Below are 13931 nucleotides of genomic sequence, written 5' to 3'. Positions count from 1 at the left end.
GAGTGTTTTACAGTTGGGGGGATATTGAGTAGTAAATGTTAGGTAAAGGAAATAGTAGCACAAACATAGGCATCAAGGCAAGAAACCAGGGTGCAAAGTTGGGGTTTTGGGCATGGCTGGCTCTTCGGGTGAGGGCGGAGGTGTAGTGAGGAAGAAAGGTGGTATAATATATGAAGGAAGGCTTGGAAGACCAGAATAAGACATCTAAATTTGAGGGGCGCCTGGGTGGCTCAGTTGCTTAAGCGGCTGCCTTTGGCTCAGGTTGTGATCCCAGGGTCCCAGTATCGAGCTGTGTGCTGGGTTCCCTGCTCAGTGGAGAGCCTGCTTCTTCCTCTCCCTTTGCCCACCGCTCTATTTGTATTCTCTCTTTCTCTCTGTGTCAAATAAATAAATACGTTTATTAAAAATTTTTTAAAAAAATCTAAATTTGATTCTATAGGCTTTGGGAAGCTCTTCAGGGTTTTTGGGTAGAAGACTGCCATTTTCAGAGATGTCACCATGGAGCAGTAGTTTAATTACATTTATTGCATTGTTTTATTTAAGATTTTGGATGCCATGAACCGAGACTGTGGAATTCCACTCAGTCATTTGCAGGTAGATGGAGGAATGACCAACAACAAAATTCTTATGCAGCTGCAGGCAGACATTCTGTATATTCCAGTGGGTTAGTAAGCCTTCATTCCTTTACATTCTGAGGGTAATGTTTCTTTCAGAAGAAGTGGTATTTTTAGGCATATGTAACTGCAAAGATGTTGATATTGCCGTCTTCCCTCAGTGAAGCCTTCAATGCCCGAAACAACTGCCCTGGGAGCGGCCATGGCGGCGGGGGCCGCAGAAGGAGTTGGCGTTTGGAGTCTCGAACCCGAGGATCTGTCAGCGGTCACAATGGAGCGGTTTGAACCACAGATCAATGCTGAAGGTATGTTTAAAAAATGAAAACTTAGGGGGGCCCGGCTGGCTCAGTCAGTAGAGAAACACGCACCTCTTGATCTTGCGGTCATTGGTTTGAGTTCCATGTTGGGTGGAGAGATGACTTAAAAATAAAATTTCTTTTAAAATTTTAATGTAATGGTATACCATGGAAAGGAGAGAGAGTTTGCCTTTCTGTTTATAGATGAGTTCAGAAACTAAGTAAAATAGCAAATGCTACTGTCTTAGATTGGTTACTAAGAATATTGGGGTACACTGCGTATGAATAGTTTCTTCTTATTAAAAAAACTTCCAAAATCACTTTCTTTGCCATTCACTTCTGTTTACAGTCATTTCATGCAGAAGGATAACACTGCTTCTAGCTTGCTAACACAGCCTTTTTTAAACTAAGAAGGGAGATAGATGAGCCACGGAGCTGAACGTCTTTGGTGCCTGCCAGGGTTTTTTTTGTTTGTTTGTTTGTTTTTGTTTTTGAGGAGCCCTTGGTTTTTTATATTTTCTTCAATTCTTATTTTTTAAAATTATCTTTATTAACATATAATGTATTATTTGTTTCAGGAGTACAGATCTGTGGTTCATCAGTCTTAGACAATTCACAGCACTCATCATAGTACATACCCTCCCCAGTGTCCAACCCCCAGCCACCCCATTCCCCCCTCCACTGCCCCAGAAACCTTCACTTTGTTTTGTGAGATTAAGAGTCTCTTATGGTTTGTCTCCCTCCGGATCCCATCTTGTTTCATTTTTCCCCTCCCTTCCCCTATGATTCTCTGTCTTATTTCTCAACTTCCTCATATCAGAGAGATCATATGTTAATTGTCTTTCTCTGATTGACTTATTTTGCTCAGCATGATACCTCTAGTTCCATCCACGTCACTGCAAATGGCAAGATTTCATGGAGTTTTTTGACGGCTGCATAGTATTCCATTGTAGATATATACCACATCTTTTTTTTTTTTTTAATACCACATCTTCTTTATCCATTCATCTGTTGATGGACATCTAGGTTCTTTCCATAGTTTGGCTATTGTAGACATTGCTGCTATAAACATTCGGGTGCACATGCCCCTTTGGATCACTACGTTTGTATCTTTAGGGTAAATACCAGTAGTGCAATTGCTGGGTCATAGGGTAGCTCTATTTTCAACTTTTTGAGGAACCTTCATGCTGTTTTCCAGAGTGGCTGCACCAGCTTGCATTCCCCCAACAGTGTAGGAGGGCTCCCCTAGATACCACCTCACACCAGTCAGAATGGCTAAAATTAACAAATCAGGAAATGACAGATGTTGAGGAGGCTGCCAGCTAGTTTTAACACATGATTAGCCGGGCCTAAGTGGCAACAGTGTGAATAAATGAGCCTCAAATACCCGATTCACTGCCCTAACCAGCTAAGCTAAGCCACAGGCTCTGACCAACACCTTATTAAAATACGGTGGTGCATTTTTTCCCCCAGTGGTGCATTTCTTAAACGGAAATAAATATGAATGCAAAAATAAGGCTTTATATATATTGAATTTGATTTTATAACTTTTTAAAAACCTGTGTATAAAACTGCATCAAAGTAGATTTTGCACTACTGGGAAATAAGCTTTCAAATGCATTTCTCTTTAATTTTCTGGAAGACTAAGCCAGCACTGCCTAATTTTAGTCCTTCCCACATGCAAGAAAGTAGATTGTAACACTAGTAATTTTACAGTCAGAGAGTATACCATGTAACTTGATGTAGAAATGTATTTCAAAATCTGATACTCTATCTGTAAGTAATTTTTACTTTTTAATATTGGATTAAATGGGGCTCCAAAAATTCTCTACCACTGGAAAAAAATGAATTTTTTAAAATAAACAACGTTTAGAGTGAGTATATGGTCTCGTGATGCTAATGCCATTCTTAAAGCAAGGAAGTTTTGTGCGGAAGTGTTTCCTGATTTCTGAGGACAGCCTTCTTTGCCTTTTTTTAAGGCCTTAGCCCAGAGTTGGTCAGTCATGTCATCTGTCCTTCCCTTCAACAGCCCCACTCCTCTCCGCATAACACCCACATACACACAAACACAACGTGTGAGATGGGTACCTAGGTGTAAATAATTCATTCTCTAGCAAACTTCTTTTAGAGCCCCGTACAGGCCAGAAATTGACCTGATGTGGGAATATAGAGATGCCCTTCAGGAGACTCATGTATGTTGGGAGAGGCAGATAAGGCCATGACAGTTCATTGTGGTGGCTCATAGCCTCAGATGTGTGGGAAGTGCTGTGGGAAGACCGAGGAGGGACATTAGTGGGGCCCTGGAAAGCTTTCTGAAGTGAGTGATGCTGGAGCAGTGTTGCCCAGGTGTCACAGGCGTCAGGTGCTGTGGAAAGACCAGGAAGCCTGACAGGGATACCTTCCTCCATGCCTCGCTGTTACTAGGAGGAGTACATGTGGATGGACACACCAGTGGTGCCTGTTTTTATTTAGTCCTCTTACTGTGGATTTCCATGGTAAAAAAAAAAAATAATCCTGTCTCACAGGAATGCAGTTTGAATCTTGTGAGAAATCAATACTTGTTAAGTCCTTTGACTAGACCAACTAATAATTCTTCTTCTAGTCTTTCCACATTATAGTATACCCCTTCCCTGTACCCCAAACTTCCCCTGCTTCCTCCCCACAAGAAAGAGCAAACAGATCCAATGGGAATCCCTTTCTAATCCATCACCACTTGTTTGTGAATGGCCTGCCTGGTCTTCATAGATAGCCTGGCTCCCAGTCTCCCTTTACCCTGCATGCGACGCTGAATTTCTCCTCCATTTTCCAGTAGGTATCTCTCTCAAACCTGAGTTCTGGTAAAGCCCCATGCCAGTTGAATGCGTCACAATTTGTTGAAAATGCTGAGTGAACATAAGTACGGTGCTTAGACTATCTCTGTAAACTACTTTTCAGATGTGTGTTTTTCCTACCTTCTATTTCTAGAAAGTGAAATTCGTTACTCTACATGGAAGAAAGCTGTGATGAAGTCAGTGGGCTGGGTTACAACTCAGTCTTCAGAAAGTGGTAAAAATGTTTTTATTATTCTTGTACTTTGCCCTAGTGTGTTAATTAACTTCTTTAAGTATCTAACCATTTACACTTAGTAAGGCTGCCCTGAAGAAAAGCATTGTCATATGTCCAGAGTTTCTAACATTTTGAAAACACTTTAAAGTTCTAAACATAAAATGTAAATTATGAGATAGATACATACTTAATTCTATCCTGCCCTCTCTTTTCCTTATTAGTTTCCTGGTACTTCAGTGGGTAACTGAGCTTTCTAAAAGTAAAATTATTTCTTTCTTCTCAATGAAAAAGAAAATCAGAGTTTTCCTTTTTTTATTTTTTTTTCACTCAAGTGTCTCCTTTTACCTTTTTGGGGGGCTGTCTTCATAGCCTGAGCTAACCAAAACTTAGGTTAATTTCAGAATATATTTCTCTACTTCCTAGGCTGATTCCAAGTTCTTAGTGAATGTACATTATGAGAACTCATTGGAGTCAGAGAGGAAGAAATGTACCAAATAGTGAATTAGAAGTATCATAATAGATTGGGAAATATTGGCAGAAAATAGAGAACTATTTTTTTCAGTCACTTAAGTAGGAAGTCATAGACAGCCTTAACCTGCCTTTACTATGCACTTGATAATTAAACAGACTTAAACGTGCCTTTAATATGCCATAATATTTAAATTCTTTGCTAAGTGAAGATTTAGAATGTAATAAATAGAACAATGTCCAATAATGTACAGAAATATGCAGTTTAATGGAGAAGAGTTTATAAATGAAATATTACCTGCCTTCCAACCCAAAATTGGATATAGAATTACTTTTAATGTATTTGGCTTTTGGGAGATACTTCTGGAACCATCCATTACCACAGATCACTGATCTGTATTTTTAGTCCTGGATGTTCCTACCTGAAGCTTTTTTTCCTCTGAAATAAGCTTAATATCTTTTTTCTTTAAATCTGTTTAGTTTTCTTTCCAAGTTGGTGGCAAAGCTTTTCTTACTAAGATCTTTTGTGATTTTGAGACCCTTTATAACAAAACTTCTTGATCATAAGTTCTCCTAGCCTGGTGCTAGTTGCTTGCAAGATACAACAACGTGGACCCTGATTTATTTTCTAGTTGCCCTTAATCAATGGCTAATGAGCAGTGGAGTCCTGTTTACGTTGACTTGGTGGATTTTTTTTTAAATGGCACAGTCATCCCTTTGTCCCTCCCTGCACCCAGTGTGACACACACACACACACCTTACTAGCTAGCAGTTGAAGATCAAATTTTAACTGCAAAATTCCCATAAAACCAATTGGTCATTTTCAGTTTGTTTGTCTACCTTACTCTCAGTGAATTTAAAACATAAGAAAAATTAATGAAAGAAAATTGCACGATTTCTTTAGTTTCTGCTGTTGAGTTTTAGATTTTTCATGTTTTGTTTTTGTTTCAGACTGCAGTGCATTTAAGAGTTTGAAGACATTCTTTAGTAGATTTTTGAAACACACTCTAATGTATAATATTGAGTCTCTAGGCTCTATAATAAACTCAGACTTATATTCAATTAGTGACATGCTTATTGTATTTCTTTAAGCAGTGTAAACTATATATAACAGTAACAGTACAGATAGAATCCTATTTTAATAATCTTGAAAGGATATTAGGATTGCTACCTGGTCTCTCATGCTCCTTAAATTGCTTTAATTTTTAAGGAAAACACTATGTTAGCTTAATTTCCAAAACAGTTTACCAATCAGTCATATTTATTTTCTTATTTCTAACTATATTTGAATATTTTGTAAACAATGTTTAATACACATTCTGACACATGTTTAAAATGTTGTAGAAGTGATTGGGAGTCTGATACTTTTTAGAGAGAGCTCATCATAGATGATAAGCTTGGCCTTGCACTCCAGACACACCAAAACAGCATTTTGGAAACAGGTCAAATTGGTTTAAAATGCACAGCTAGCAAATAATGTGTGTGTGTGTGACCAAAAGGGATATATTTTCATAAAATAAATGCCACCTGTTGCCTAACTGAACACGAGAAAAAAAATACATATAATACAACACAAATTTAAAAAATTAATTTAAATTAATTAAATTTAAAATTAATAATCAATAATGGTTAATAATTAATTAATACCAACTAATTCGGTGAGGACTTGTGAATGCAGGTTGTCCTCAGGGTCTTCTTTGCAAACTAAAACTCGCTGTAGCCATATCAGGAAATTAGTGATTAGAACTTAGCCTAACTGGAAGAAAACAAAAACAAAGAACTTAGTGTAACTGATACCTTGCCCTGAAAGAACAAGAATATGTGTTTCCTTTCTGAGAATCAAATCAAAATGTGGTCTCTACAAATATGGAAACAAAAAGAAACCTTGGTTTTATCTGAAAAATAATATAAGCAGTGGTAAAATGGAGGAAAATGGTTTATATGCCTCTTTTAATCTGCCTTCTAAGGCAAAGAAATATGTGGTGAAGGGAAAAAAGAATCCTCTCCCAAAAAGGCAAATAAATGACTATCCTTAGTTTATTATATCAAAAACTATGCCCATAGCAAATAACTAGCTGCATTTCAGTGAAGCCTTTTCATCCAGTGGTTGTATATTCTTAAAACTTGGAGGTTAATTTTGAATATGCTTCTTTCTTAAAGAACATTAAATAATACAAATATATAATTTTTAAATTCAAGAATACCATATATGCATAAAGAATATTCTTTAAAGGAAGGGATTTTGACAGAAGTTAGGTTAGAAAATACCAGCACAACCATATTTTCAGGCAGTTTTTTAAAAATGTGGATTCATGGGGCTCCTGGCTAGCTTAGTCCATAGAGCTTGCAACTCTTGACCTTGGGGTCATGAGTTTGAGCCCCACGTTGGGTGTAGTTTACATACGTATGTGGATTTAAAAAAAATTCGCGTCTGCCTAGGTGGCTCAGTTAGTTCAGTGCCTACCTTCAGCTCAGGTCATGATCTCAGGGTTCTGGGACCAGAGCCCTTCATGGGGCTCCACACTCAGCGAGGAGTCTGCTTCTTCCTCTCCCTCTACCCCTCCCCCTGCTTGTGCCCTGTCTGTCTTCTCAAATACATATATAAAATCTTCTTAAAAATATATGGATTCATACACTTTAGTTTTTAAGATTTTATTTTTAAGTGATCTCTGCACTCAGCATGGGACTCAAACCCACAACCCTGAGATCAAGAATCGGACACTCCATAGACTGAGCCAGTCAGGCACCCCTGTAATTGGGGGGGCAGTAATAGTAATTGTGAGGTGCATTTCCTTACATAGCACATTCTGGTTAAAAAAGAAAACAAAACCAATTATTTTAGCAAAAATAGCCTTTGAAGTTCATTTTCACTAGACCAGTATAACTCTTCTCTGATAGCTAAAGGATCTCTACTTTGAATTGGGTTGCTCATTTAGTATCTTTGGGGTAAGAATTAAAATAGCAAAAATCAACAGCCTCCCAAAAAGTTCTCCATCAACTCTCTTCAGCTTTGCCAATGGAAGGCTTATGTGGGTTTATATATGTATTATGTTCTTGGCTACCTGTGGCATGCTATCCGTATTGTTTGTTAACTGTCATAAGCCTTCAAGATTGATTATATTTTTGATTTGAAGTAATAACTCTGCTAGCTTTTATGAATATACTGTTTTTATAACTTATTTTGTTTTGCTGTCATGTGATTCTTAACACAAATATTGTAATTATGTGTCTCTCTTTTGGTTTGCTTGACTGGAATTCCCTTCTACTTGGATGACCACAGGTGACCCTAGTATCTTCTGTAGTCTACCCTTGGGCTTTTTTATAGTGAGTAGCATGGTAATGTTAATCGGAGCAAGGTACATCTCAGGTCAGTTACTCTTTAAATTAGACAATTTTATTAGTTAGCACGAATGTATTTGTGTATAACTTGGCAGAAAATGTTTAGTGTTTTTCATTCTTCCTGTGCTTAGGAACCTGGAAAATCCATGAAAGGTCTAATTTGTTAGACCTATTAATCTTTCAGAGCAGTCAGAATTGAGGACTGTGGCTCTGCTTAATTCTTTTATTGTTAGTAAATGACAGTTTCTTTGAGGGGCTACCTTCTGCTGTCAGCTGTGGCAGGAAGCAGAAGTGAAAGTAGTGCTGTGAAAGCTTACATGAAAGGACTTTCAGAGTGACAGATGAATGTTCAAATATAGTTTTTTGACAATTTAATTGGCTCTCAAACGTACGTAACTTCTCCAAACTCAAGAAAACTTGCTATGCGAGTCTAAGTATTTCAGTTCTGGTTAAGAGTTTCCACGAGAGTACGTTAGCAGAGTCTCTGGAAAACTCTAAAATCGGGGAACATATATAGTCTCTTTTATTTTAGTTAAAAGAGTATATTTTGTGAGATGAAGTTTTAAAAATGATTGCTAAAATAATAAGAGTTAGACTTAAAACTGAAGTATTTTTTGCACATTAATTTCTGCTCATTAGAAAAATAAAACTACTTAGCATGTTATGAAATACATTGCATAACCTGTGATAATTTAAATGTAATAATCGTTCTGGGGAGCTTTTCCTGATGATAGCTCAATTTTTCTTCCAATTGAGGCTTAAGAGCTTACGTGGCAATGACTTGTCCCATATGTTACCAAGAAAGTGAAATGTTTTTTTCATAATTTTTTCATAATCTTCATAATTAGAGAAAGAGTTCAGTTATTTCTCATAATTAATTAGATGTTGACCTGGGTTTAACATGTAAAATGTACACTTTATTGATAGTGGAAGGAACATCTGATTGTAGAAATCTGGCAAGCCTTAACTTGACGTCATTAATTTAGAGCTCTATGTAAATTTGAAATGAAAAGTATTTACAGTAGCAGAACATTAGATTATCTTTTAATGATAAAATATGAGTTACTTGCCTGAGAGCTTAAAACTAGACTACCATTTTCCATATCCTTCATATTTGGGATCAGTTTATTCAAATCTGCTTTCGTAAAAACAATACCTTATGTTGGTATTAGTGCTTTCACCTTATGAAGGACTTCTGGATGCATAAGTCTATACAGAATTTACAGATGTCTTTTTTCTTTCTGCTTCTTGGGAATGTTTGGTGGAAAAGTACAAATATTGTAATTTTCCAAAATCTCCAAAATGAATATCCAAAAATATTTTCCAAATATTGTGATAATCCAAAAATAAGTAATTTAGGTTTACAAAGAAACTTACAGTGCTCGCTTCGGCAGCACATATGCAAAGAAACGTATGACTTGTTTTAGCAAAAGCTTTATCATTTTTTCATTATCCTGAGTTTTTTTTTTTTTTTTTTGGCTACATAATGATGGTTTGGAAAGGGGAGAAAATATTGCAACTGAATGTTTTCAGTGATTTTTTTTTCCTCCTGTTTCCTCCTTGGTACCATGAGCATGAAAAATCCTACTCTCTCTCAGAATTGAGCCATATAGCTTATCTCTAAGCTAAGGGATACATTATGTGTCTAAATTCCTAGGCTCCCAAATGGATAGGATTACCATCTTTAGGTTCTCTCTCTTGGTAACATATGCTGAGATTCGAGAACAGTGGGGATCGCTTGCCTTGATAAACAATTAACAATAGCGTTAATATTTGCTAATTTTGGAGTTGGCCTAGTTATATTTGTTTGCATTTTAACTGAAGCCAGTATTTAGAAATAATGTGCAATGTGTAGCTCCAATGATTGAATAGACTTCATTGCCTCAACTCATAAATTGCGTGTATGTTGTTACTGATACATGTGGTTTTTGTCCCTCGTTTTAGGTATCCATAAATGATACCAACTCACGGATTCCAAAGATGCGAGCTCTTTGCCTAATGAGAGAATCCAGCGATTGTCTCCTTAATGTGATGACACTATTCATAGACTCTGATTTTATTTATAAGCCACTTGCTGCATGACCCTCCAAGTAGACCTGTGGCTTGAAATAAAGAAAATGCAGCAGAAAGAATGCTATAGAAACATTCGGTGTGTTTTTTAACATCATGAGTTAAGATTGGACCAGCCACCTTGGGGGCTGACCCCTCCTTTGCCATCGTGTCCTGCCCCATTCCCTATGAGATCTAGGAAGAATTCAGGTCCTTCATTTCATTGGAACCTTTCATCAAACACACTCAAACGCTGATGATGGTCTAGGATTTGGTTCTCTGCACTACACACACTTGACTAAGGGGTGATTACTAACCAGCTAAAAATGAGTGGCTTTTTGTTCCATTTCTTTTTAACAGTCCCTAAAAGTCCTTTTTTCTGCATATTAAGGAGGCCACAACATCTTCCCCGAATGGTTAAATGGACACCTCTATGGAATTCCTAAAATGCAAATTGAGTACTCTCATAGTTTAGACATTTTCCAGAAAGGTATTTGCCAAAACTGAAATTCTTCAGATACTTTACGTGGTCTCACTCATTCACTGAATTGCTGTCTGGATCTTCTAGGGAAGGACACTTTTTCCTTTCTTTTTTCATCTCTCCTTTTTATATTTTTCACTTGGTATGTATAACATACATGCCTATATATATTTTATATAGCGAGGGCAGCCCATTTATAAATCAAGAGGACATTTTACATGATCTCACTAATACAATGAATATCTGTCTGGATCTTACAGGGAAGAACACTTTTTCTTTTCATCTCTCCTTTTTATATTTCTTAATTGTATGTCTAACATACATGCCTATATATTTTATATACAGAGGGTAGCCCATTTATAAATTCAGAGCACATTGTATTCAGTAGGTTATAATGGGGCTGGTCTTAAGTGGACCACTGTGTGTATAAATATTTTGGGGAAATCACTGTAAACATTTTGGGGCAACGGTTATGCATATTTACAAGGAGAAACTTTTTCTTAAGAGAGCCAGCATTTAAAGTTTAAGTATATGTTCTTAGTCAATAAAAGAAAATGTACTTTATCGTGACTTCAGCTATATTTCTTACACCATACCTTTTTATTTAATTGTTTTAGCTGGATATATGTCTTTAAAAAAAAGGAAAAAGACAAAATTGTGGAATACTATGGTAAATATTGTTTTCAAACAAGCCCTAGTCCATATAAAGTTATCTTCCTTTGACACAATTTTAGAAATATTTGGGATTGTTTAGAGGGAATAGCAAAAAAGGTTAAACACTGAAGTAGAAGAAAACCTTAGGAATAAAGCCAAGAATCTCTTTGTATCCAAATGTGTTATTAGTTGCTTGTAAGCAAGTACAATTTCTATTTGGGATCACAGAGACTTATCTCCATTACTGTCCTAATACAACTGAAGAAAGGTTTGCAATTAGAAATGGCTTCCAGTGAAACCAAGAATTTCTCAAAATAGTATTACATGTTATAAAAACGTACCTAATCCAGCATCTTAATGTCAATTTTTTTTAAATCCTAAAATTAATTTCTGTTTACTACAAATAAAATACTATCTCCTAATATTTTCTTCAACCAGTGCTGAAAATGGGGAAATATTTATATATTAGTATAAAAGGTCTTGTTTTGTTTGGCATAAATGGTGGCTTGCATTTGCAGTTCTGATTATGCTGTTTCTAAATTATTCAATCTACTTGGGTTTTATTGCTGCAGCTGCCACTTGAGTGACAAAAATATTATAGAAAGGTACTGTGAAATTATTACTTTGTGATGAGGGTACTTTTAAACATAATTATGTTTCTATGAAATCAGTTAATTGTAAATAATTGTTAAATCACTGTTCAGATAATTTTAAGATTCCATTAATTTTCTATAAATTGAAATATTTATAAATGTTTGGAACTGTGCATATTGGTATTTAATGGTAAAATGACTTAAAATAAATTGACCCCTCATTCTTACTTGCATTTCTCATTTATAGACTAGAACTTAAAATCAAGGTTAAATCCAGAAGGATGTTTCAGGAAACATAAAGCTCAGCTGTTAGCACTTGATCAGGCACACTCTGAAACTAACCAAGAGCCTAAGAAGTAGTTTCTGAAATGGTGAGCACCTTAGTCATTCTATTGGGAAAGACTACACTGTTCCATCTCAGCATCCAGAAAATAACCGGTGAGGTCAGAAATCATGATCACTTAGGGCCTCTTGTGCTAGCCATGCCTTTCTACTGGTTTCTTTCTGTTCTATCTGGGTTTGCTGATGGAGTCAAGTGTGCCATTATTCTCTCAACCTGATGGCCAAAACTTCAATCTTTTGTTCTTTAGTTAATCTGTAAAAGAAGTAAATGCATCTTTGCTTCTGTAACAATATCTTAGAAATTTTAGTGTTTCTTTTGAAATGCCCAAACTTAATTCTTTGCTTTTTGGGTGTTTTGTATCATGTTGGGAATGAAAAATGCTAGGTATTTTTGAGAAACCAGCAGAAAAAGATGTCATAGCCCAGAAACTAACAGCACCGATGGTAGAGTAGGTAGCATTTAACTCATAGTGTCTACCTAATGGTAAATAGAAGTACAAACATTATTTTTACAGCTTTAATGAGCTATAAAATTGATACACAGAGAACTGCACGTATTTAATGTATACACTTTGAGGAGTTGGGACATATGCCAACACCCATTATACCATCACCACAATCATGGTAATAAACAAATCCATCCCCTCCACAGGTTTCCTTGTGTCCCTTTGTTTTGTGTGTGTGTATGGTAAGAATGCTTAACGTGAGCTCTACCCTCCTAATGCATTTTTAAATGCACAGTACCATGTTGTTAATTGTAGACGGCACATTAGACAGCACATCTCTTGAATTTACTCTTCTTACATAACTAAAGCTATTGAACAGCAACTCTGCTTTCCCCCAATCCCTGGTAACCACCAACCTATCCTCTATTACTGTGAGTTTGACATTTTTGTTTCCTGTTTTGATTCCACACATAAGTGAGATTATGTGTATTTGTCTTTCCGTGTCTGGCTTATTTCACTTAGCATAATATCTTCCAGGTCTAGTGATGTTATTGCAAATGGTAGGGTTTCCTCCTTTTTTGAGGCTAAATAATATTTCAGTTTGTGTGTGTGTTGTGTACACACACACACAACACATATCACATTTTTTTATCCATTCATCTGTTGAAGGACCTTTGGGCTATTTCCATATCTTGGATGTTATGAATACTGCTGTGGTGAACATGGGAGTGTAGATAGTTCTTTGAGATCCTGATTTCCATTCTTCTGTGTAAATACCCCGAAGTGGGATTATTGAATCCTAGAGTAATTCTTTTAGTTTTTTAAGGAATGTCCATACTGTTTTCCATAGTGACTGTACCATTTTACGTTCCTACCGACAGTGTAGAAGGATTCCAGAAATTATTTTTTACTAACTTTCATAGCGTATTTTAACTAAAAACACTGAAATAATGAAGTCTACTTGACGTTTGTTTTTGCAACCTAACACCCTTTTTTTTTCCTGACAACTTTCAGGAGGTCATGTAATAGTTGGAAAACTGAGTGACTCTGAGGGCACCTGGCTGGCTCGGTTGGCAGAACCTGCAGCTCTTGATCTCAGGCTTGTGAGTTTGAGCCCCATGTTGGGCAAAGAGCTTACTATAATAAATAATAATAATAACTGTTTAAAACCTCTTTTTAAAAAAGATTTCATTTTTTTAAAGTAATCTCAACCCAGTGTGGGACCCAAACTCACAACCCTGAGATCAAGAGTCACATACTTCGACTGAGCTGGCCAGGCACCCTGAAAACTGACTTTTAAATCCACTGGATTACTACTTGGCCTGTACTTTATATAGCTACTTATCTTAATTCCTGTTTTATGATAAAATACTAGATATGCTAAACACCATAGAGAAAAAACTTTCCTGAGGTTTTCCTTTAAATCCCATTTAGTGAAAATGACCCATTAAATTATGTGTGGGGACTATAAAGATAAATACTCTGAGAAGCAGAAAGTAGGTTCAAAACAGGTTGCTCAAGGGGTGCCTGGCTGGCTCCGTTGGTGTAGTGTACTGCTCTTAACAATGTTAGAGTTGTGAGTTCAAGCCCCATGTTGGGTATAA

At 36.4% G+C, this 13931-nt stretch overlaps 1 protein-coding gene across 1 annotated transcript in view; it reads left to right on the top strand.

The window, feature by feature from the left end:
• The window catches only part of LOC116862620 (glycerol kinase-like), a 72918-nt gene extending 62056 nt beyond the window's left edge, over window positions 1-10862 (top strand). Inside the window, exons 16-20 of the mRNA XM_032849975.1 lie at window positions 544-664; window positions 776-919; window positions 3875-3955; window positions 7704-7790; window positions 9707-10862. Coding sequence (XP_032705866.1) covers window positions 544-664; window positions 776-919; window positions 3875-3955; window positions 7704-7790; window positions 9707-9720 — 447 coding nt within the window. The 3' untranslated portion in view covers window positions 9721-10862. The remainder of the gene's footprint in view (window positions 1-543; window positions 665-775; window positions 920-3874; window positions 3956-7703; window positions 7791-9706) is intronic.
• Window positions 10863-13931: the final 3069 nt, after the last annotated feature.

This window comes from Lontra canadensis, unplaced genomic scaffold, assembly GCF_010015895.1.
Source record: "Lontra canadensis isolate GAN:19392208 unplaced genomic scaffold, GSC_riverotter_1.0 scaffold279, whole genome shotgun sequence".
In the NCBI taxonomy this organism is placed as follows: domain Eukaryota; kingdom Metazoa; phylum Chordata; class Mammalia; order Carnivora; family Mustelidae; genus Lontra; species Lontra canadensis.
The sequence above is the reverse complement of the archived record's forward strand: the minus strand, read 5'-3'. Positions and strand labels throughout refer to the sequence as shown.